Source organism: Tachyglossus aculeatus, chromosome X1 (assembly GCF_015852505.1).
Source record: "Tachyglossus aculeatus isolate mTacAcu1 chromosome X1, mTacAcu1.pri, whole genome shotgun sequence".
Classification (NCBI taxonomy): Eukaryota; Metazoa; Chordata; class Mammalia; order Monotremata; family Tachyglossidae; genus Tachyglossus; species Tachyglossus aculeatus.
The window spans coordinates 30,761,071-30,783,233 of NC_052101.1; the positions used below are offsets into that span (position 1 = coordinate 30,761,071).

General features: G+C 44.6%; 1 protein-coding gene and 1 non-coding gene across 2 annotated transcripts in view; one reads left to right on the top strand and one right to left on the bottom strand.

Annotated features, from left to right (window-relative positions):
* Positions 1–12,676: 12,676 nt before the first annotated feature.
* The window catches only part of TTC1 (tetratricopeptide repeat domain 1), a 46,097-nt gene continuing 36,610 nt past the window's right edge, over positions 12,677–22,163 (bottom strand). Inside the window, exon 7 of the mRNA XM_038740218.1 lies at positions 12,677–14,016. Within this exon, the coding sequence (XP_038596146.1) occupies positions 13,880–14,016 (137 nt within the window). The 3' untranslated portion in view covers positions 12,677–13,879. The remainder of the gene's footprint in view (positions 14,017–22,163) is intronic.
* LOC119920054 lies at positions 21,382–21,522 on the top strand. The gene has a single exon (XR_005447823.1). It is a non-coding gene; the product is annotated as a small nucleolar RNA SNORA7 (small nucleolar RNA).

Genomic DNA, 22,163 nt, shown 5'->3' on the forward strand with positions numbered 1-22,163 from the left:
GAAAAATATACTAATGGGAAAACTCAGAAGAATCTATGAGAACTAAATTCCTAAAACAGTTTACAGAAATGTGCTGTACTTCAAAATATTAAAAAAAAAGTTTTTTTAGTGGTGATTCTAACTTAGCCCAAAAGAGAACTGCGCCTATTTCAAAGCCACTCCAATTTAACAATGCAATGATTTACTGTTGGTCTCAAGTTATCCCACTTTTCACATATGATTTGAAATCAAAAGTAGTCCTTGTTGCTTAATTTTGCTCCCCATTCATGCATATCCTGTATACGAGGGCTCTGGATGAGGTATGGGGGCAATGAAAAAGTCTGAGGACTCTTCCAAGTTAGAGATGGATCCCAAGTTCTTTTTTTTAAATGGTATTTAAGCACTTCCTGTATGCCAGGCGCTGTACTAAGCACTGGGATAGATACAAGATAAAATCTTGGCCATAGTCCATTTTCCACATGGGGCTCATAATCTTTGTCTCCATTTTACAGATGAGGTAACTGAGGCAAGGAGAAGTTAAGTGACTTGCCCAAGGTCACACCGCAGACAAGTGAGAAGCAGCGTGGCTCAGTGGAAAAGAGCACGGGCTTTGGAGTCAGAGGTCATGGGTTCAAATGCCGGCTCTGCCAATTGTCAGCTGTGTGACTTTGGGCAAGTCACTTCTCTGTGCCTCAGTTACCTCATCTGGAAAATGGGGATTAAGACTGTGAGCCCCCCGTGGGACAACCTGATCACCTTGTAACCTCCTCAGTGCTTAGAACAGTGCTTTGCACATAGTAAGCACTTAATAAATGCCATCGTCATCATCATCAAGTGGCAGGTCCTCTGCCTCGGATCTGTGTTCTTCCCACTAGGCCACACTGCTTCTCGTGGACAAGCTTAAAGCAAATATAAAGTTGAATTTCATTACCTCACCCTAGACCTGCCCTACTGTATGTTTTCCCATTTTTACAAAATAACACCCAATTATCTAGCATTGATGGTCTGTGTAGGAACTCTGGCAGCTGGGATGCTCCGTGTTTGAGTTGAATCAAATTGAGGTGAATCAAAACCTCCAACAATGCCCAGTGCCTTCTTGCTTTTTTGACTCCAAGTCAGAGGTCTGTCTTTTTCTGTAGGATTGAACACCAGCACTTACCAATTAGTACATACCCATTAATAATAATAATAATAATAATGATGGCATTTATTAAGCACTTACTATGTGCAAAGCACTGTTCTAAGTGCTGGGGAGGTTACAAGGTGATCAGGTTGTCCCCCGGGAGGCTCACAGTCTTATTCCCCATTTTACAGACGAGGTCACTGAGGCCCAGAGAAGTTAAATGACTTGCCCAAAGTCACACAGCTGACAATTGGCACAGCCCATGCTCTTTCCATTGAGCTTCTCGTTGAGACCCAGTCCGTTTTATTCACAGGTAGAACTCCTACAGATGTGTGAATTGGGTGTATATATGGCTTGTCCGAAAGGATTCTGTATTTGGAACAAAATTGCCAAAGTAGTTATGGAAAATCAAGAAGGTCAAATTAAATCAGGAAAATGAATTTTTTTCTCATGACAAGTACCAAGGTGTGGTTGCAAACCTCATTTCCATTTTTCTCAAAAAAAATGAGGCCAACAGGATTATTCGCATTATCAACAGTGTTGTTTTTCTTTGCTTTAGGTGCTTAATATTTAAGCTTTCTTTTATGTTCCTTTTTTCCGATTTTAAATGGTCACTTGCCCATTTCGTTTTGTAGACTTGAATGGAAAAAAAAAATCGCTTCACTTCTAAAGTTTGCTCAGAGTTAAATGTTAAAGAATGTTGTGTAACGTTTATTCCAATAAAGTCGATTTTTTTTTTTAACTTATGACTTTAACGCGTCTTTTTGATCATGGTGAAACTTCCATTCTGTGGTTTGATACTAAGAACAGCGTTTATCACAAAACTTTAAAGTCTCACTGTTGATCGTGGTTTGAGTGGAAGTGCTCCATGGGAGAGCATTATTGGCAGAACATTATGCCTAGGCAAAGCAGCAGGAAGAGGCTAGTTCACTATGAGGAAATGAAGAACTGCAGGTCATCCATGGTGACAAGTTAATAATCATCATCATCATCATCATCAATCGTATTTATTGAGTGCTTATTGTGTGCAGAGCACTGTACTAAGCGCTTGGGAAGTACAAGTTGGCAACATATAGAGACAGTCCCTACCCAGCAGTGGGCTCACAGTCTAAAAGTCTATTATTATTATTAATAATAATAATGATGGCACTTGTTAAGCACTTACTATGTGCCATGCACTGAGTTCCTGGGAGCCCCAGCTAGCTCAGGTTATACCGGTTGTACATATTTATTACTCTATTTATTTATTTATTTATTTATTTTACTTGTACATTTCTATCCTATTTATTTTATTTTGTTGGTATGTTTGGTTCCGTTCTCTGTCTCCCCCTTTTAGACTGTGAGCCCACTGTTGGGTAGGGACAGTCTCTATGTGTTGCCAATTTGTACTTCCAAAGTGCTTAGTACAGTGCTCTGCACATAGTAAGCGCTCAATAAATACGATTGATTGATACCGAGATCCCTTTAGCGCTTTGCCCTTCCCCTAAAAGCAGAACTGGTTCATGTTTCATTCCCTTCCTGATTCTGGGAAGCTGGAGAAGGGTCAGTCAATCATATTTAGTGAGTACTTGAGATTACCGTATGACACATTCCCTGCCCACAGTGTGCTTACAGAGGGGGAGACCGAAATGAATATGTCTACTATAATGAGTCAGGGAAGGAGAGGGGCCTTTCAGTCCCTCTCAATCAACAGTAGCTGAACTCCTATTGTGGGCAGAGCGCTGCACTGTGCCTAGGCCCCGAATAAAGACATTAACAAGGGCTGGGGAACGTGAGGACACAAGTGCTTACGAGATCCAAGTATTGAAGCGGCCGCTGGACTGGATCGAGATTGGAGAGGTAAGAGATTAATCAGGGAAGGCCACCCGCAAGAGCTGAGCACTGAAGGTAGGCCGTGCTGCAATTTGAATTTGGGTGGGATAGTATCGAAAGCATTTGAACAGCGCTTAGAACAGTGCTTTGCACATAGTAAGCGCTTAATAAATGCCATCATTATTATTATTATGATTTGAATCCATACCTAGTCTGCAGAGGGAGAGATTTTTCTCTCCCGTGTTGGTTACAGTCCAAGTCAGAGGCCAGGGCCTTCTGGGAGGCAGCCCAAGAATAGCTCAATCAATCAATCAATCAATTGTATTTATTGAGCGCTTACTGTGTGCAGTAAGCACACAGTACAGGTTTCAACAGTACAGGTTTCTACAGGTTTTTTCAATTTGTAATTTGGGGGATTTCATTGACTTTGTGTGACTCTTCAGAGCTTCCCTCATTCTCCTTTGTCTTGAGCTTTGTATATATGTTTGTACATATTTATTACTCTATTTATCTTGTACATATGTATTCTATTTATTTTATTTTGTTAATATGTTTGGTTTTGTCCTCTGTCTCCCCCTTTTAAACTGTGAGCCCACTGCTGGGTAGGGACCGTCTCTATATGTTGCCAATTTGTACTTCCCAAGCGCTTAGTACGGTGCTCTGCACATAGTAAGCGCTCAATAAATACGATTGATGATGATGATGATGATGATGATGCAGAGCACTGTACTAAGCGCTTGGGAAGTACAAGTTGGCAACATATAGAGACAGTCCCTACCCAACAGTGGGCTCACAGTCTAGAAGGGGGAGACAGAGAACAAAACCAAACATATTAACAAAATAAAATAGAATAGATATGTACAAGATAAATAGAGTAATAAATATGTACAAACGTATATACAAAGCTCAAGACAAAGGAGAATGAGGGAAGCTCTGGAAAGTCACACAAAGTCAATGAAATCCCCCAAATTACAAATTGAAAAAACCTGTAGAAAATTGAGAGTGCACATAGAAGTGAGAAGCAGCGTGGCCTGAGAGAAGGATACACGTTCTAATCCCAGCTCTGCCACTTGTCTGCTGTGTGACCTTGGACAAGTCACTTCATGTCTCCGTGCCTCAGTTACCTCATCTGTAAAATGGGGATTAAGACGGAGCCACAGGTGGGGCAGGGCTTGTGTCCAATCTGATTTGCTTGTATCCACCCCTGTGCTTAGTATAGTGCCTGGCTCAAATTAAGTGCTTAACAAATACCACAATTATTAAGAGTGACATTTCCTAAACCTCACCGGATTTGGGTGACAGTGGAGGAGCCTCAATTGCTCCTTCTGCTGCAGTGACCATGCCTGGCCTAAATAATTTAGCGGGGGTGGGACGAGCTGGGCAAAGATTGCCCAGTAAAACATTTGTAACAACCATTTTTTTTATCCTAAATTCTCTCTCCAGTGCACAAGTGCCCACAGGATAATGGCAGCACCTCTACTCAAATCTAATTGGGAAGAAAAGGGTCAATGGAGAAGACACCCAGCTAATCCCTTTCGGTCTCATCTGAATGATCAGACAGTCCGATAATCAATCGTATTTATTGAGCGCTTACTGTGTGCAGAGCACTGTACTAAACTGTCATGATTGTGTGTTAGCCAGCATAATTAAAGCTACTGGGATTTTAGCCTGAATTTAAACCAGAAGATCAAACTCACCTAGGCAAAACCGCGTATGACCATTTTCTCTCGGTAGAAAGAGGAGAGACCATTTTCTCTCGGTAGAAAGAGGAGACATGTTGAGTGCTGTAAGCAGGAGACGAGAACTAGATCATTCATTCTCAGGCCCCACCCCGAAAGACAGATTAATCTGGAGTTAGCGCCGTACACCTTGAAGCGCGAGCCGTCTCCCTCCAACCCCCACGGCATGGGTGCAGCTAAATTCCAGAATTCCTCCTGCTCACATGGGCGGCTTGCCATAGGTTTTGCAGGAAAAAAAAGCTACAAATGTAGCTTCCTAGTCCCCCCAAAAGTGCAAAATTAGAAGGCAACCAGAGGTAGGAAAGAGGATGACCCTTACTTGTTTGGCTTTTTAGAGAACACAAACCACTGGGTAAAAGGCTACTAACATGACAGATGTTTAGACTGTGAGCCCACCGTTGGGTAGGGACTATGTTGCCAACTTGTACTTCCCAAGCGCTTAGTACAGTGCTCTGCACACAGTAAGCGCTCAATAAATACGATTGACATGTATAACGCACCCTGGCTTTGCTTCCTCCGCCATGCGTCGTTATTACCTGAATGGCTGAGGGCCACGGGAGCCCCAGCCCCTGACACCGCTCCCTGTTTGAACGGGATGATTCCTTGACAACCCTTCAGCTAGTCCGAACTCGTAGTGGGAAAGCTGCCCGGTCCAGGAACATGCGTTAACCACCGGAGCTGCTTGGGGACTGAGTCCTCCGCGGACCTAGAAGTGGTGATGGCAAAGCTTAGGGCGCCTGTTTTCGCCCTCTTGATGAAGCATTCATTCATTCAATCATCATCAATCGTATTTATTGAGCGCTTACTGTGTGCAGAGCACTGTACTAAGTAAGCGCTTGGGAAGTACAAGTTGGCAACATATAGAGACGGTCCCTACCCACCAGTGGGCTCACAGTCGTATGTATTGAGCGCTTAACTCTGTGCAGAGCACTGTACGAAGCGCTTGGCTCCGACAAGACCGTTCCAAAAACGGCATCTCAGACTAATTAAAAGTCTAGGCTTACAAAAGTAGTCTATTACCTTCATCATCTGCACCACAAGCAGTTCGATAGCCAACTTAAACATTCCCATTCATTCGTTAGTATGTTTGGTTTTGTTCTCAGTCTCCCCCTTTTAGACTGTGAGCCCACTGTTGGGTAGGGCCTGCCTCTATATGTTGCCAATTTGTACTTCCCAAGCGCTTAGTACAGTGCTCTGCACACAGTAAGCGCTCAATAAATATGATTGATGATGATTCATTCATTCGTTAGTATGTTTGGTTTTGTTCTCCGTCTCCCCCTTTTAGACTGCGAGCCCACTGTTGGGTAGGGACTGTCTCTATATGTTGCCAATTTGTACTTCCCAAGCGCTTAGTACAGTGCTCTGCACACAGTAAGCGCTCAGTAAATATGATTGATGATGCTGATGATGATTCATTCATTAGTTAGTATGTTTGGTTTTGTTGTCTGTCTCCCCCTTTCAGACTGTGAGCCCACTGTTTCGTAGGGACTGTCTCTATATGTTGCCAACTTGTACTTCCCAAGCGCTTAGTCCAGTGCTCAGCACACAGTAAGCACTCAATAAATACGATCGATTGATTGACTGATTGAGCGCTTACTGTGCAGAGCACTGTACTAACCGCTTGGGAAGTTAAGTTGGCAACATATAGAGACCCAACAGTGGGCTCACAGTCTAGAAGGGGGAGACAGACAACAAAGCCAAACATATTAATAAAATAAAATAGAATAAATATGTACAAGCAAAATAAAGAGTAATAAATACGTACAAACATATATACAGGTGCTGTGGGGAGGGGAAGGAGGTAAGGCAGGGGGATGGGGTGGAGGAGGGGGAACATATTCATTCATTCATTCATTTAATTGTATTTATTGAGCGCTTACTGTGTGCAGAGCACTGGACTAAGCGCTTGGGAAGTACAAGTTGCCAACATATAGAGACGGTCCCTACCCAACAGCGGGCTCACAGTCTAGAAGGGGCAGACAGACAACAAAACAAAACATATTAACAAAATAAAATAAATAGAATAAATATGTACAAGTAAAATAAAGAGTAATAAATACGTACATACATATATACAGGTGCTGTGGGGAGGGGAAGGAGGTAAGGCGGGGGGATGGGGAGGAGGAGGAGGAGGAGGAGGGGGAACATCTCATTCATTCATTCATTCAATTGTATTTACTGAGCGCTTACTGTGTGCAGAGCACTGTACTAAGCACTTGGGAAGTACAAGTTGGCAACATCTAGAGACGGTACCTACCCAACAGCGGGCTCACAGCCTAGAAGGGGAGGACAGACAACAAAACATATTAACAAAATAAAATAGAATAAATATGTACAAGTAAAATAAAGAGTAATAAATACGTACAAACATATATACATATATACAGGTGCTGTGGGGAGGGGAAGGAGGTAAGGCAGGAGAATGGGGAGGAGGAGGAGGGGGAACGTCACTCATTCATTCATTCATTCAATCGTATTTACTGAGCACTTACTGTGTGCAGAGCACCGTACTAAGCGCTTGGGAAGTACAAGTTGGCAACATCTAGAGACGGTCCCTACCCAACAGCAGGCTCACAGTCTAGAAGGGGAGAACAGACAACGAAACATATTAACAAAAGAAAATAAATAGAATAAATATGCACAAGTAAAATAGAGTAATAAATACATACAAACATATATACATAATAATGATAGCGTTTTTTAAGCGCTTATTATGTGCCAAGCACTGTTCTAAGCACTGGGGAGGATACAAGGTGATCAGGTTGTCCCACTTTTTAAGCGCTTACTATGTGCCAAGCACTGTTCTAAGTGCTGGGGAGGATACAAGTTTGTCCCACGGGGCGCTCACAGTCTTCATCCCCATTTTCCAGATGAGGTCACTGAGGCCCAGAGAAGTGAAGTGACTTGCCCAGGGTCACCCAGCTGACAATTGGCGGAGCCGGGATTTGAATCCATGACCTCTGATTCCAGGGCCCGGGCTCTTTCCACTGAGCCACGCTGCTTCTCTGACACCTGTCTCCATGTTTTGTTTTATCGTCTGTCTCCCCCTTCTAGACTGTGAGCCCGTTGTTGGGTAGGGACCGTCTCTCTCTCTTGCCGACATGGACTTCCCAAGCGCTTAGTACAGTGCTCTGCACACAGGAAGCGCTCAATAAACGCGATTGAATGAATGAATGAATAAAAGAACAGAAGCAGTGTGGCTCAGTGGAAAGAGCCCAGGCTTTGGAGTCAGTGGTCATGGGTTCAAATCCCCGCTCCGCCAATTGTCAGCTGTGTGACCTTGGGCAAATCACTTAACTTCCCTGTGCCTCAGTTACCTCATCTGTAAGATGGGGATTGACTGTGAGAACCCCGTGGGACAACCTGATCACCTTGTATCCCCCCCGGTGCTTAGAACAGTGCTTTGCACATAGTAAGTGCTTAATCAATCAATCAATCAATCAATCGTATTTATTGAGCGCTTACTGTGTGCAGAGCACTGTACTAAGCGCTTGGGAAGTACAAATTGGCAACACATAGAGACAGTCCCTACCCAACAGTGGGCTCACAGTCTAAAAGGGGGAGACAGAGGCTTAATAAATGCCGTCATTATTATTATTATTATATATACAGGGGCTGTGGGGAGAGGAAGGAGGTAAGGCGGGGGAACATCTAGAGCCGGTCCCTACCCAACAGCGGGCTCACAGTCTGGAAGGGGGAGACAACAAAACAAAACATATTAACAAAATAAAATAAATAGTAAATATGTAATATACGATTAAATGAATGAGTGAATCCCGCATCATCACGCTCACTCCATCTCTAAGATGGGGAACAGAGAGCAGTGGCAAAAAGAGACAGTGGTGGGGTCTCCAGTTCCTCTTTTCATCAAATCAATTTGGAAGTGCTAGCCATGACAGTCATGGGATTTGAATTATGCGCTTTCTGATTCATTTTGGTTGCTCTTAAGCATCTTGCCCTACTGGAGAAACACTACCAGGCACAAGGTCCGGGAGTTTCTAAGCGGTCGCCACTGACACGGACCAACAGTTGCTACACAGGGTAACTAGTGTGGTTCAGTGGAAAGAGCCCGGGCTTTAGAGTCAGAGGTCATGAATTCAAATCCCAGCTCCGCCAATTGCCAGCTGTGTGACTTTGGGTAAGTCACTTCACTTCTCTGGGCCTCAGTTGCATCTGTAAAATGGGGATTAAGATTGTGAGCCTCCCGTGGGACAACCTGATCATTTTGTAACCTCCCCAGCGCTTAGTACAGTGCTTTGCGCAGAGTAAGCACTTAATAAATGCCATTGTTGTTATTAAATAGCAATAAATAAAATCCACAGCTCACCCACCCCTGCAATGGCTCCTGATGCATTTAGCAATGCTGTTCCATCTTGCTTCCTTCTGCTCTCCCATTCATCTGAGAATATAAATGTCTGCCCACAGCAATCAATTGTATTTATTGAGCGCTTACTGTGTGCAGAGCACTGTACTAAGCACTTGGGATGTACAAGTTGGCAACATATAGAGACAGTCCCTACCCAACAGTGGGCTCACAGTCTAAAAGACTGTTATTTACACACACACCCCCACATACCCACACCCCACCACCTTACCCATCATGAAAACTCATTAGAAATTAGAGCTTGGCTGTTGTATTGTCTATATCCATGGTATGTGCTTCTTTTCTCAATTTAGAGAAGCAGTGTGGCCTACTGGAAAGAGCGTGGCCCTGGGAGTCAGGGCACCCGGGTTCTTATCCTGGCCCTGCAACTTACCTGCTCTGCAACCTTGGACAAAGCACATCATTTATCTGTGCCTCAGTTTCCTCATCTGCAAAATGGAGATCCAACATCCATTAGCCTCCCTCCCCCCTTAGATTGTGAGCCCCATGTGGGACATCACGAACTGCTTCTTACCTGATTATCTTGTCTCTATCAGTGTGTAGTTCAGTTCTTGGCACGTAATAAGTGCTTAATAAATACCATAATTATTACTCTTACCCAGTTGATCTTGAGGCCGTTCTCAGTCAGTAGCCCCACTAGCTGCAACTTGCCCGCTCTGTGACCTTGGACAAAGCACATCATTTATCTGTGCCTCAGTTTCCTCATCTGCAAAATGGAGATCCAACATCCACTAGCCTCCCTCCCCCCTTACATTGTGAGCCCCATGTGGGACATCACGAACCGCTTCTTACCTGATTATCTTGTCTCTATCAGTGTGTAGTTCAGTTCTTGGCTCGTAATAATTGCTTAATAAATACCATAATTATTACTCTTACCCAGGTGACCTTGAGGCCGTTGTTGAATCAGGCCCTTCCCTGCTCTATCTCAGTCAGTAGCCCCACTAGCTGCAACTTGCCCGCTCTGCGACCTTGGGCAAAGCACATCATTTATCTGTGCCTCAGTTTCCTCATCTGCAAAATGGAGATCCAGCACCCACTAGCCTCCCTCCCCCTTAGATTGTGAGCCCCATGTGGGACATCATGAACCTCTTCGTACCTGATTATCTTGTCTCTATCAGTGTGTAGTTCAGTGGAAAGAGCCCAGGCTTTGGAGTCAGTGGTCATGGGTTCAAATCCCTGCTCCGCCAATTGTCAGCTGTGTGACCTTGGGCAAATCACTTAACTTCCCTGTGCCTCAGTTACCTCATCTGTAAAATGGGGATTGACTGTGAGCCCCCCGTGGGACAACCTGATCACCTTGTATCCCCCCCAGCGCTTAGGAACAGTGCTTTGCACATAGTAAGCGCTTAATAAATGCCATCATCATCATTATTATTATTATATATACAGGTGCTGTGGGGAGAAGAAGGAGGTAAGGCAGGGGGGATGGAGAGGGGGAGGAGGGGGAACATATAGAGCCGGTCCCTACCCAACAGTGGGCTCACAGTCTGCAAGGGGGAGACAGACAACAAAACAAAACATATTAACAAAATAATATAAATAGAATAGTAACTATTCTATCTTGTCTCTATCAGTGTGTAGTTCAGTTCTTGGCACGTAAATAAGTGCTTAATAAATACCATAATTATTACTTTTACCCAGTTGACCTTTGAGGCCCTGTTGTCGAATCAGGCCCTTCTCTGCTCTCAGTCAGTAGCCCCACTAGCTGCACTGAGAATGGTAATAATAATAATAATGATGGCATTTGTTAAGCGCTATGTGCCAAGCACTGTTCTAAGCGCTGTAGTAATTTCTCCCTTTGTATAATGGTAAATTTCTCTGGTTTCATACTGGACAGTCTGGTTTTCTGCTCGTCTACCCCATCTGGTGCAGACAGTGCTATTTCTATTATTTCCCACCCCTTCTCCCCAACCACCTTCTGAGGGCCCTGCTGCTGAGCTCTTTAGCTCAGAAGCGGTGGCCAGTTGACAGGTACCTGGGAGAGGAACTAGAAGGCTCTGGAAAAAGTCTGGGGAAGGGGCCCATCTCGGGAGAAATGCTTTAGTTCTGGTGAATTCCGCATTCCTATGAAAAATGGCACACGTGATGTCACCACGTTACTCTTGTCTGGCATGACACGTGATATCACATATGCCTCCGGGCCCGGTATCCACAAAGGCTGGTAGCGGCCACCCTAGCCTCTCAACCTTTTCATCATCATCATCATCAATCGTATTTATTGAGCGCTTACTGTGTGCAGAGCACTGTACTAAGCGCTTGGGAAGTACCTTTTGGAACTCCATTCTGTATGGCTCTACCCATTCCCGTGGCAAAATACAGAGACAGAAAGGCACCTTCAAACACTACCAAGTTCCAGAACCAACCGCACTGTAGAGTTATAGCTTTCTGAAGACATGTTCACATGAAGAAACTCTTCAGAACTGACCTGAAAAACACACTCAGATGTCCAAATCTTCAAGAAAGGCCTCTCAGTCACACCTCACAAGTCCCGTAAATTCATCAGGAGAGGACGGTGATTTCTGCTCCTCTGGAAATTATCTCTTTGGGATTTAGGTTGCTACTGGCCAAGTTGATCTTTCTAATACTAACGACAGCAAACTTTCTTTCCCCTCTAGAGTTCGGATAACTTTGCAGTGCACACAGTATATAGAGTCAAGACAAAGGCCAAGGAAAGTTTGGGCTATAGGATAATTTTTTTTTAACGACCTTTGGACCACATCTAGTCACAACCATCTTTTTTTGTGAGCCTGTTAGGCCATTTTTTGATGCCAGAAACACTTTTTCTAGACCCTGGTTGGTATTTCCCTTGGTATGATCCCTTCCAGCTTCCACCCTTTTCTCCCGGTTGGAAAGCTCTCTCTCCTTCCTCTTCACCCACTTGCCTGGGACAGCAGCAACATTTACTACTGGCACACTTTAAGTAGTGTCCTGAATGAGTGGATTTGGAGGCAAAGTGCTATCAGTAATTTTAATGCCTTTCTCCCTCTCTAGCCTGTCAGCTCCTTGTGGGCAGGAAAACGTGCCTACTAACTCTACTGTATTGTTCTCTGCCAGGCACCCAGTACAGTGCTCAGCACACAGCACTCAAAATACCACTGATCATTAATGACAACTTTTAATACCTTCATTCTATCTCAACGTTGTCTCAAATGTCCAGGGAAGCAAATCTTCCTCTTCACTCCCACCTCAAAATTGTGTTTCCCACATGGAAAACATACCCAAGTCTCCACGAAGATTTCAAAACCCAACCTCAGGCTGGCTCACAGTTTGACATTTTTGATTAATTCTTGCCTTAGCCAATACACTGCCCCTTGGAAAATTCATCTGTGGTTATAAGAGAAGCAGCTTAGCCTAATGGAAAGAGCACAGGCCCGGGAGACAGAAGATCTGAGGTCTAATGTCAGCTCTGCTAACTGCTAGCTGTGATCTTGGGCAAGTCATTTAATTCCTCTGGGCCTCAGTTCCCCCACCTCTAAAACGGGGATTAAGACTGTGATCCCCACGTGGGACAACCTGATTACCTTATATCCCCCGCCCAGCGCTTAGAACAGTGCTTGGCACATAGTCACATAGTAAGCGCTTGAGAAATACCACCATCATCATTTTCAGAATCACAAAGAAGTCTCAGGACACATAAAATGATGAACACCATCCTACAAGTACTCTTATTGCATATTCAGTCTTATTATTTGTACACACATATTCTGCATAGTTTAACACAAGTTTATCATCCACCATACATAAAATTAATTTCTACGATGGAGTTAATAAGACAATTAGTTCTGCAACATTAAACTCCAGATAAAAACCAAAACAAGTTAGACGTTGCAGATGTCAGCGACATGCTTTACCACTTCAACATACACATTACACAAACACTCAACTCTAAAGGAGCTGTTTAAGCCTCCCCTTATAGGCTTAGTGCAGTCTAAAGGCATTGAGAATTGTGCTCGGTCACATCTCATTATCTGTTAACATAAAGCTACTTAATTATTTTTTTTGAGTCCTCCAGAGCTACCACAGCAATACTTAGAGAGTATTTGGTGAAACACAAAGGCAACACAAATATATAACCAAGGCAGCGTATTTTGTAGCTTCTATTTTCAACATTTGCTTCTTGAATTCAGAACTCAGGCACAGGGACAATGAGAAATTGCCTTTTTCTGAACACCTATATAGGAAGATTATAATTCTTAGCAGATGGGTGATGAGTTCACTTAGGAGAGACCCGACGAAAAACAATGCCACTCACAAGATTGGTGGAGAGCCTGCCTCAACTTCAGTGGACACACAGAACAAAAAACGTCCAACCTAGCCCACGCAAGTCACAGAAAGCCTTTATTACAACTACTAGTTTGGCAGTGTATGGTTGTGGGAAGGGAGTGGAGTGGGGAGGGAGGAAGGAGCCAGGATGCGAAAGCCAATCTCATTCTGGGTTGCATGGAGACACAGCCCTTTCCACAGTGGCTTCGCTAAATTCAGACGAGATTTCACGGGGCTTTGAATACCAGTGGACTTGCCGTGGGAGGTTTGGGGCTTGTGCTGCTGAGAATGACCAGCCCTGCCCCGCGGACTTCCTCACGAAAGACAACAAAGGATTAGAAGAGCCTCTCCAACCAACCCCTCTCCCCCACAAGGTATCCCCAGTTACCAATATAAGAGGGAAATCAAAATGGGGCTGATCACAAAAGTAATTCTATCACCCTGATAACAGAAGCACTGGACTCCCTGAAGAATTTTTCCTTTAGATAAGATGCCTTTTTCACAAATTAAACATCGACAGAGCCTCTTCCTTGGTAGCAGCAGGCACACCATTTCCAGACTAGGCTTTAATCACTCATGTTATCTGTTGTTATTGTTTGGATTTTGAACAAAATTGATGGAGTAGGAGCCGGTGGAAGAATCCTGTTTGACCTGGAAATTCTCAGTGGACAGTCCAAAGGGTCGGAGAACCAAGTTCCCAAGATCTTTTAGTTTACCTGCAATGCAAGAGGAAGAATTCAAGTAAGTAAAAGAGTGAGTATGAGTGGGCAGGCCAACATAAAACCATTTTAACTTTAACCTGGGTTGCAGCCTCACTTAGCTTTTTCCTCTCTGTTTCTCAGTTATCCTTACTGGCCGGGAAATGACTGCAGGGAACATGAGCTGCTCCAAATCTCTGGGGTCCTCTAGACTGTAAGCTCAGTATAGGCAGGGAACATGTCTGCAAACTCTGTTGTACTGTACTCTCCCAAGCGCTTAGTACAGGGCTCTGCACATGGTAAGCCCTCAATAAATACCACTGATTGACTGGACCAGAGTTTTCTGCCCCAATCCAGCTTTCTCTGGGGGTAATATCAATCAATCAATGCCCGGATGCTATTATTTCAAACTCTCCCCGCCAACCTCTAGATAATAATAATAGTAATAACGATGGAATTTGTTAAGCGCTTACTATGTGTCAAGTACTGTTCTAAGCACTGGGGTAGATACAAGGTGATCAGGTTGTCCCACGTGGGGCTCACAGTCTTAATCCCCATTTTACAGATGAGGTAACAGGCACAGAGAAGTTAAGCGACTTGCCCAAAGTCACACAGCTGACAAGCGGTGGAGCCGGGATTTGAACCCGTGACCTCTGACTCCTAAGCCCTTTCCATTGAGCCATGCTGCTTCTCTAAAGAACAAAGGTATTTTCCCTGTGGGGCATCATCTTGGACTGTGAGCCCCATGCGGGACAGGGACCGTATCCCATCTGATTACGCTGTGCTTATTCCAGGCTCGATACTATCATTATCATCCTAAAACTGTTTGCAAAGATGGGTCCCACTTTCCTCCTCTGTTCAGAACCTCCCCTTCAATGGAAGGCAGCACTACGACCACTCCTAAATCCCCATGGATAATAGTCTTCCAGACAGACACCAGTCAACACGCTCCTCGAGGAAACACAAAGCAGCAATATACAACTATGAAAAAATACAAGGGAAAACTACAGGCTGGGCTAAAGCTCTAGAAACCTGGATTGAGAGCAGGTGGTTAGTTACACATGGAAATCATTTCTCCCAGAAAAAAACCCCCACGACCACAGCAGAGTGGTTAGTCTGTGGGAATTCTGCTGGCAAGGAGGAGCTGAGAGAAGAAAATCCCAGTGTTGAATAGAAGCCCTCATTCTCTGGGACCCGACACTTCCATGCTAAACCAGTCCAATGGCCGGTCAGATATAAGACCCTTTAACATGTCTACTGGTCATTTTCCATTAGGCACATCCAGCTGCCCTGAGGGGAAGGAAAAAAAAAAAGAATCTACATTCCACCCAGCAGAAAATGATTCAAAGCAGGATGAGAGAAGTGTTCAAACTGTGGTCAGAGACACACTATAGAGAAATTTCTGGCGCTGTTCTTCTCAGGCAGTAATTTTGGCTGGCTCGACTGGAGGGTGGACCACTCCCTGGGGTTCTGTCTTGTTGCTCCAACCACGTAGGGTCCCTACCTGGAGCCATTTTCTTATTCCTTCCATTCCACATCCCGCTCCCCACGAAATCAGCTGCGTGGCCAGAGATTGGTAGTTTCTTAAGGTTGACAACGGCCCCTGGGGCTCCAGGCTTCTGCAACACCTGGGATTTATCTAAACCACCACCGAATTTGAGAAGGTGGTCACTTCCTTTTATCTTCAACGGGCAGAGGCTGTGCTTAAGAGAACGATTCTTCAAAGGTAATGCACGTTTGCGCATTCACCGACCGAATTTTTGCCTGGAGTGCTCTCCCTTCAGCCAGGGTAGGATGATCACGTTCCAGGCCCATCAATTTGTCAGACTTTTTAATCTGGTTGTCATGTTCTACATTCCTCCCCGCACCTGTGCCCCAATCTGGGCAACAGTCAATTCGGCATCTGCATCTTTATCTGTAGCTCAACCCATGGGGATAACTCTCTCTCTCTCTCTCTAGACATTTCCACGGACCCCTATCTTTTTAAGACTGCATAAGCTATTGAATGAAGTACAAGTTATCATTTTTGGCTCAGTCCTGAGGCACGAAGTAGTTTGTGCAGCCAACCAGTTTGACATCCATTTTAGGATGTGTGCTTGCTAGCCTCTTCAGGCTACCACATGCATTTGCACTGCCATCCCTGTATCTCTTCAGTCAAACAACAGCATTCATCGAATCCCCGTATGCAGCATATAGTACTAAGCACTTGGGACAACACGACAGGATTAGTAGACATGATCCCTGCTCGAGGGTGTTCCGAACTAGTAGAGGAACCTACAATCAGCACTTAGAACAGTGCTTTGCACATAGTAAACGCTTAACCAATACCATCATTATTATTATCTTTTGATGGAATCATTCACTATTACATTCGATAGATTAGCAGGTTACCGTGGCAGCTGCATTTAGCCAGATTCATCTGAACCTGAAGAAAATGAACTCCATTTGCTTTCATCACCTTTATATCATCGGTGTTTTGTCTATTTTGGGGTTCAAGTTCCCCTCTGATTATCAAGGCTGAACAATTTACAATTACCCCCCGATACTGCCCTACTGCTCCTGGGCCGGCCAGCTGGGCAGCCCTTGATTACCCGTGAGCAAATGGCAATCAAATGATGGCCGGGGGTTGGAGGAGTGAAGGTCATTCCTGATCCAAATCTTTAATCAGCTACGGGAGGAGACAGGAGACCGATGCCTCGGTTTTCAGAGTTGTTCTAAAGAAGCAGGACGATGCACTCATTTGAGCCCCACATTTGCCTCACCAGAGTTGTGGTGTGGGGGCTAATGAAAGGCAATTGCGGGAAGGAGGAAAAGCCAGGAATATGGATATATCTAACAAATTCCACCTGCAAATATTCACTCCTGGACAAAGAGAATGAAATTTTCCTCATGAACCAGGGAACTGGTCTGAGTTGTCTGGCCTCTGCAATCAATACATCAGTGGTATTTTTTGAGCGCTTACTGTGTGCAGAGCTCAGTACTAAGCACTTGGGAAAGTACAATAAAACAGAGTTGACAGACCTGAGCCCTGCCCACAGGGCACTTACAACCTACAGGAATGCAGAACGGGGCATGCTCATGTCTGCTATTAGGTACTGCAGGGGAAAATTCAATGTTTAGAAAGAAAGGTGTTTGGGGAAGTTATGCGACTGCCACAGGGTGAACTGCTGTGGTGAACCAAGAGACCTGTGCGTCAGGTCATTTCTAAATGATACCTAAAGGACATGATCACTCTTGTGGGTCTTATAAAAATAGCAATACTGACGGTACATGTACCTGCTGATTAAGTGCCAAGTACTGTGCTAAAGTGCTGGGGCAGCTATGAGATAATAGGTTTGGACACAATGTCCCACATGGGATTCGCGGCCAAAAGGGAAAACAGGTATTTCACCCCACTTTACGGATGAGGAAACTCAGAATACTACTACTACTACTACTACTACTTGTGGTATTTGTTAAGCACTTACTATGTGCCAGGCACGGTACTAATAGCTAGGGTTGATACAAACTCATCAGATTGGACACAGTTCCTGTCCCACGTTGGGCTCACAATCTTAACCCCCATTTTACAGAGAAGTTAAGCGACTTGCCCAGTGTCACACAGCAGATAAATGGCAGAGCCAGGATCAGAGCCCAGGCCCTTCTGACTCCCGGGCCAATGTTATCTCCACGAGGCTACGCTGCTTCTCAAGTCAGGTGATTTCTCCAAGGTCATAAAGTAGGTAAGTGGCAGGGTCTGGACTATAGAACCCGGTCTTTCCTGACCCCCAGCCCCTTGTTCTTTTCACTAGACCATGCTACCGAGGTTCTACCCTCTCAGGGGCCCAGGCCCCTCTACTTCAAAGGGAGAGCAGCACAAATGATGCCTCTCCATGGAAGTGATTAGAGATCCACTCATCTTTGACAAGCTAGCTCTCTTCCTCCCTTCAAGGCCCTGCTGAGAGCTCACCTCCTCCAGGAGGCCTTCCCAGACTGAGCCCCTTCCTTCCTCTCCCCCTCTCCATCCCCCCCATCTTACCTCCTTCCCTTCCCCACAGCACCTGTATATATGTATATATGTTGGTACATATTTATTACTCTATTTATTTTACTTGTACATATCTAGTCTATTTATTTACTTTGGTTAGTATTTTGTTAGTATGTTTGGTTTTGTTCTCTGTCTCCCCCTTTTAGACTGTGAGCCCACTGTTGGGTAGGGACTGTCTCTATATGTTGCCAATTTGTACTTCCCAAGCGCTTAGTACAGTGCTCTGCACATAGTAAGCGCTCAATAAATACGATTGATGATGATGATGATGATCTTTGTAGTGCCCGACTGGTTTCAAAGGGCTAGTGTTGCTGTCAACATTAATCAATCAGTCAATCAACGGTATTTATTGGGTGCTCTCTTCTGTCATACTCTCCCAAATGCGTAGTACAGTGCTCTGTACAATGCATTTGGGAGAGTATGGTACAAGAGAGTTGTTAGACCCTTTCCATGCCTACAATAAGCATACAATTTTGGAGGACTGCCAACACTACCAATACTTTAGCCTGGAATCCACTCCGTGGTATAACCCCATGCACCAAGTGCCCTAGTGTGCTATACTTCTCAGGCATTGGCAAGGCCAAGAATATTCAGCGACGGCGGGCAGCCCCTTTTCTGACCAAGTAGAAAGAAAACTTGTAGCCACATTGGCACCTGATCCTCCTGTGGTTTTTGTATCGCTCAGTTCATTTTTGACAGGCCTCAGCACCCTCACAAAAATCTCCTTCTGCCATGAAGTACGGGGGGTGAGTTTTCCTTCTGCTTCACACACTCACACGACGTGAAGGCAATGAAGGCACTGATATGGAGGCAATGAGAAATTCCACCTTCATTCTGCCTGATTCTCCTCTTGTTTGCTGATTCTTCGCTTGCCTTCCCTCTCAATGCTCTTGAAAGAAGGCAGGCACAAACCAGAGGGATCATTTCCTTTGGAAAAGAGGTGCATAGCCACTGTCCTCATCAGCATTCTACAGCACTGAGATATCAGACAGCAAAAGAAACAGAAAGGGCTAAAAGAGCACAAGTCCGGAAGTCGGAAGGTCATGGGTTTTAATCCCGACTCTGCCCCTTGTCTGCTGTGTGACCATGGGCAAGTCACTTATCTCCTCTGTGCCTCGGTTCCTTCATTTGTAAAATGGGGATTAAGACTGTGGGCCCTCCGTGGGCAGGGACCCGATTACCCCAGCACTTGGAACAGTATTTGGCACATCGTAAGCGCTTCACAAATACCATCACTATTATTATTATTGTTAAAAGGCTCCCTCTTCTCTAAAGGTAATCGTCCTTCAGGGGATCTCGGTTTACGTACGGCAACAAAGCTCCATCTGGAACACCACCTATTTTAAATATCTGTTAACTGAGGCAACAAGAAGAGGAGGAATAGGGCTATATTCTCTCTCGCTCTCCCAGATTTAGGGAAGATTACAGTACCGTCTATTCCCTTGAGCCCCACTAGCTTAGCTAATGGATTCACAGAGTTAAGCATTAAGTGAGAAGTCAGTTACAGGCAGCATTCCAACAACCTATTCCTTTTCCCAAAGAGGAAGCAGTCATAATGGCCTATTTTGTTTTGAGGTCAACGGATATCATGATTGACAGCTGCCCCGGGAAACATTTTCTGCCCTAATGGATGGTATTTGTAAAATGTGCCAGATCAGGAATGGGACAGTGAAGGCAGGAAAAGACATTTAGCATTTCCTTTAGGATTTAATTCCCATGGGCTAAATTATTTCATTTTTAGCAACCTGGAAAGCAATTACACCAGGAAGTGTAACTGGAAATCTAAGTGGAAGTCTAAATCTTGACCAGAGGAAAGAATTCAGAATGAAAGCTCATTTGCTAGCTAAATAATCACAACATTTTACCCAGTTTCGTGACACACAGTAGCAGGGTTTAACAGCTTACCTTCAATGCTAGGAGGAGTAAGGGCTTCTGCCACAAGACTGCCTGTGAACACACTCACACTACTGGTTGGGCTACGGATTCCAAATACTTGACAAAAAAGAGATTTTTATACCTATTGGACGGCCCTGTCTCCACGAATCTCAAAGTATGCTCAGTTTGGCCTCTCCATCTTTCAGATAGAGGAAGAATAGTAATAAGGTGGGGGTGATCAGAAGGGTCTGCTTAAAGTGGCTTATCAACTACTGTTTGGAATGATTCATTGTCCTATCTGTTAAAAAAAAATGTCTGCTTGCTGAAAATGCCAATAGGTAGCAGCAAGCAGACATCATTGTACTTGTTAAACCACTTAAGCCTTCGAGGAGCTAAGTCCCAGACAAGAGCAACTCAGAGTATCAATGCCATGTGAAAAATGCATGCCGTTGGGTAGGGACCGTCTCTATATGTTGCCGACTTGTACTTCCCAAGCGCTTAGTACAGTGCTCTGCACACAGTAAGCGCTCAATGAATACGACTGAATGAATGAATGGACAGAACTGACAGCAGCCAAGTCCCTATGGCTGCAATTTTTCTTCTCCAAAGTTCCTAATGACGAGGATAATGGGAGATTTTGATACTTCTTGGTGGTAACAAGCAGTCAGTGCAATTTTGTTTGTCATCAGTCAGTGCTATTTATTGGGCACTTACTATGCACAGAGCACTGTACTAAGTGCTTGGGAGAGAACAATACAATAGAGTTGGTAGCCACATTCCATGCCCACAATAAGCTTGGGGTCTAAAGGACCGTTAGCTAGTTGCAATGATTAAAAATGCCTGAAAACACCCCTGGAAACAGAGAAATGATAAACCTCTCATCCAAGTCGACTACGTCCCCCTTGTCAGAAAAAAGGAACAAGTTCCTCTCAGAACACAGTTTGTTCAGTTCCTCAGGAAATCCTGGCTCAATAAACAGCAGCTCAGTCTGGATTCCAGGTTGTGAGCATTTTCACTAAGATATGGTTCCTTCAACGACTGCAACCCCGTTTTGATATACCAGAAAATAATATCAAACACCCTGAACCCATTTTAGAAAAAAGGATAAAAGCCATCTCACACCCTTTCCAGCTAGGTATTAAATAAACTATGCTCTTCAGACCCAGGGGATTGAGCTACATTTCACAGATGAGATCATAGTTTTTTCATCTATCTGACTATATTTAACTAAAATCAGACACCAACTACCTTACAACAAATTGTCTCCTTGGCACCCCAGGCCTCTCCGCTAGTCCTTTTCTAACATAAAAGTAATCAATTAATGACATTTGTGGGCAGAGCGCTGTACTTCATGCTCATTCTCCAAGCTGCTCTTGTCTACGACTTTTCTCCTGGAAGGCTAGATGTGATGTAGAAAGTATAGTGAAATCTGCTAGCTTTTGCCTGTTGGCATTTATGATACAGTTGGTAGACACATTCCCCGCTTCTCAGGATCGCTCCGGGAGGGTTTCCAGTACTCTACCAGTCTCGGCTAAGGGAGGCAGAGTCAAGCAGAGGCATATCCATTCCATTCCTAGCTTGGACAGTGGCTAGCGAGGAGTGGAAGGCAATCTGCTACAAGTCAAAACTCACCTGTGCTGGGCAGCAGTGGCATGGGAGCGAGTCGAGGGCAAAGACTCAAGTTTACTGCACGGAAGACGGCAACGGTAAACCACTTCCGTATTTTTACCACGAAAATGGAATGGATACACTACCAGAACGACTGCAGATGGAGAGTGGGGTGATCTGGAAGAGATGTGTCCATGGAGTCGCTCGCTATGGGTAGGAGATGACTCAACAGCATAAGACAAGACACATTTCCTGCTCAAAAGGAGCTAACGGTACAGAGGCATTTTCAGTCTGACTAGTCTAGTCTACAGCGTTATGTCTGGAATCCACAAAGCCGCTTCCCTAATATAACCCATTAGTCAGGTTGCCATAATCTTGGCTAGACTGAAAGCAAGACAAGCCTACCTGCCCTGTGTGTGGAGGAACCCGCCCAACAAACTTAAGATTTAACAGCTTTTGCCTACTAGGTGAAGTGCACATTTCTGAAGTACCTAAGCACTGCTCCAAAGAGGTTTAAAAGAAGGTCATTGCAGGCTGGGAGGTGAATTGAGAAAGCAGTGAGTGAAAGAAAACGCAACCAGCAAAAACGAAGAAGTACTGACTTCCACCTGAGCTACACCTAGAAGGATAAGCCCTTTTCCCTTGAGGATGGCTG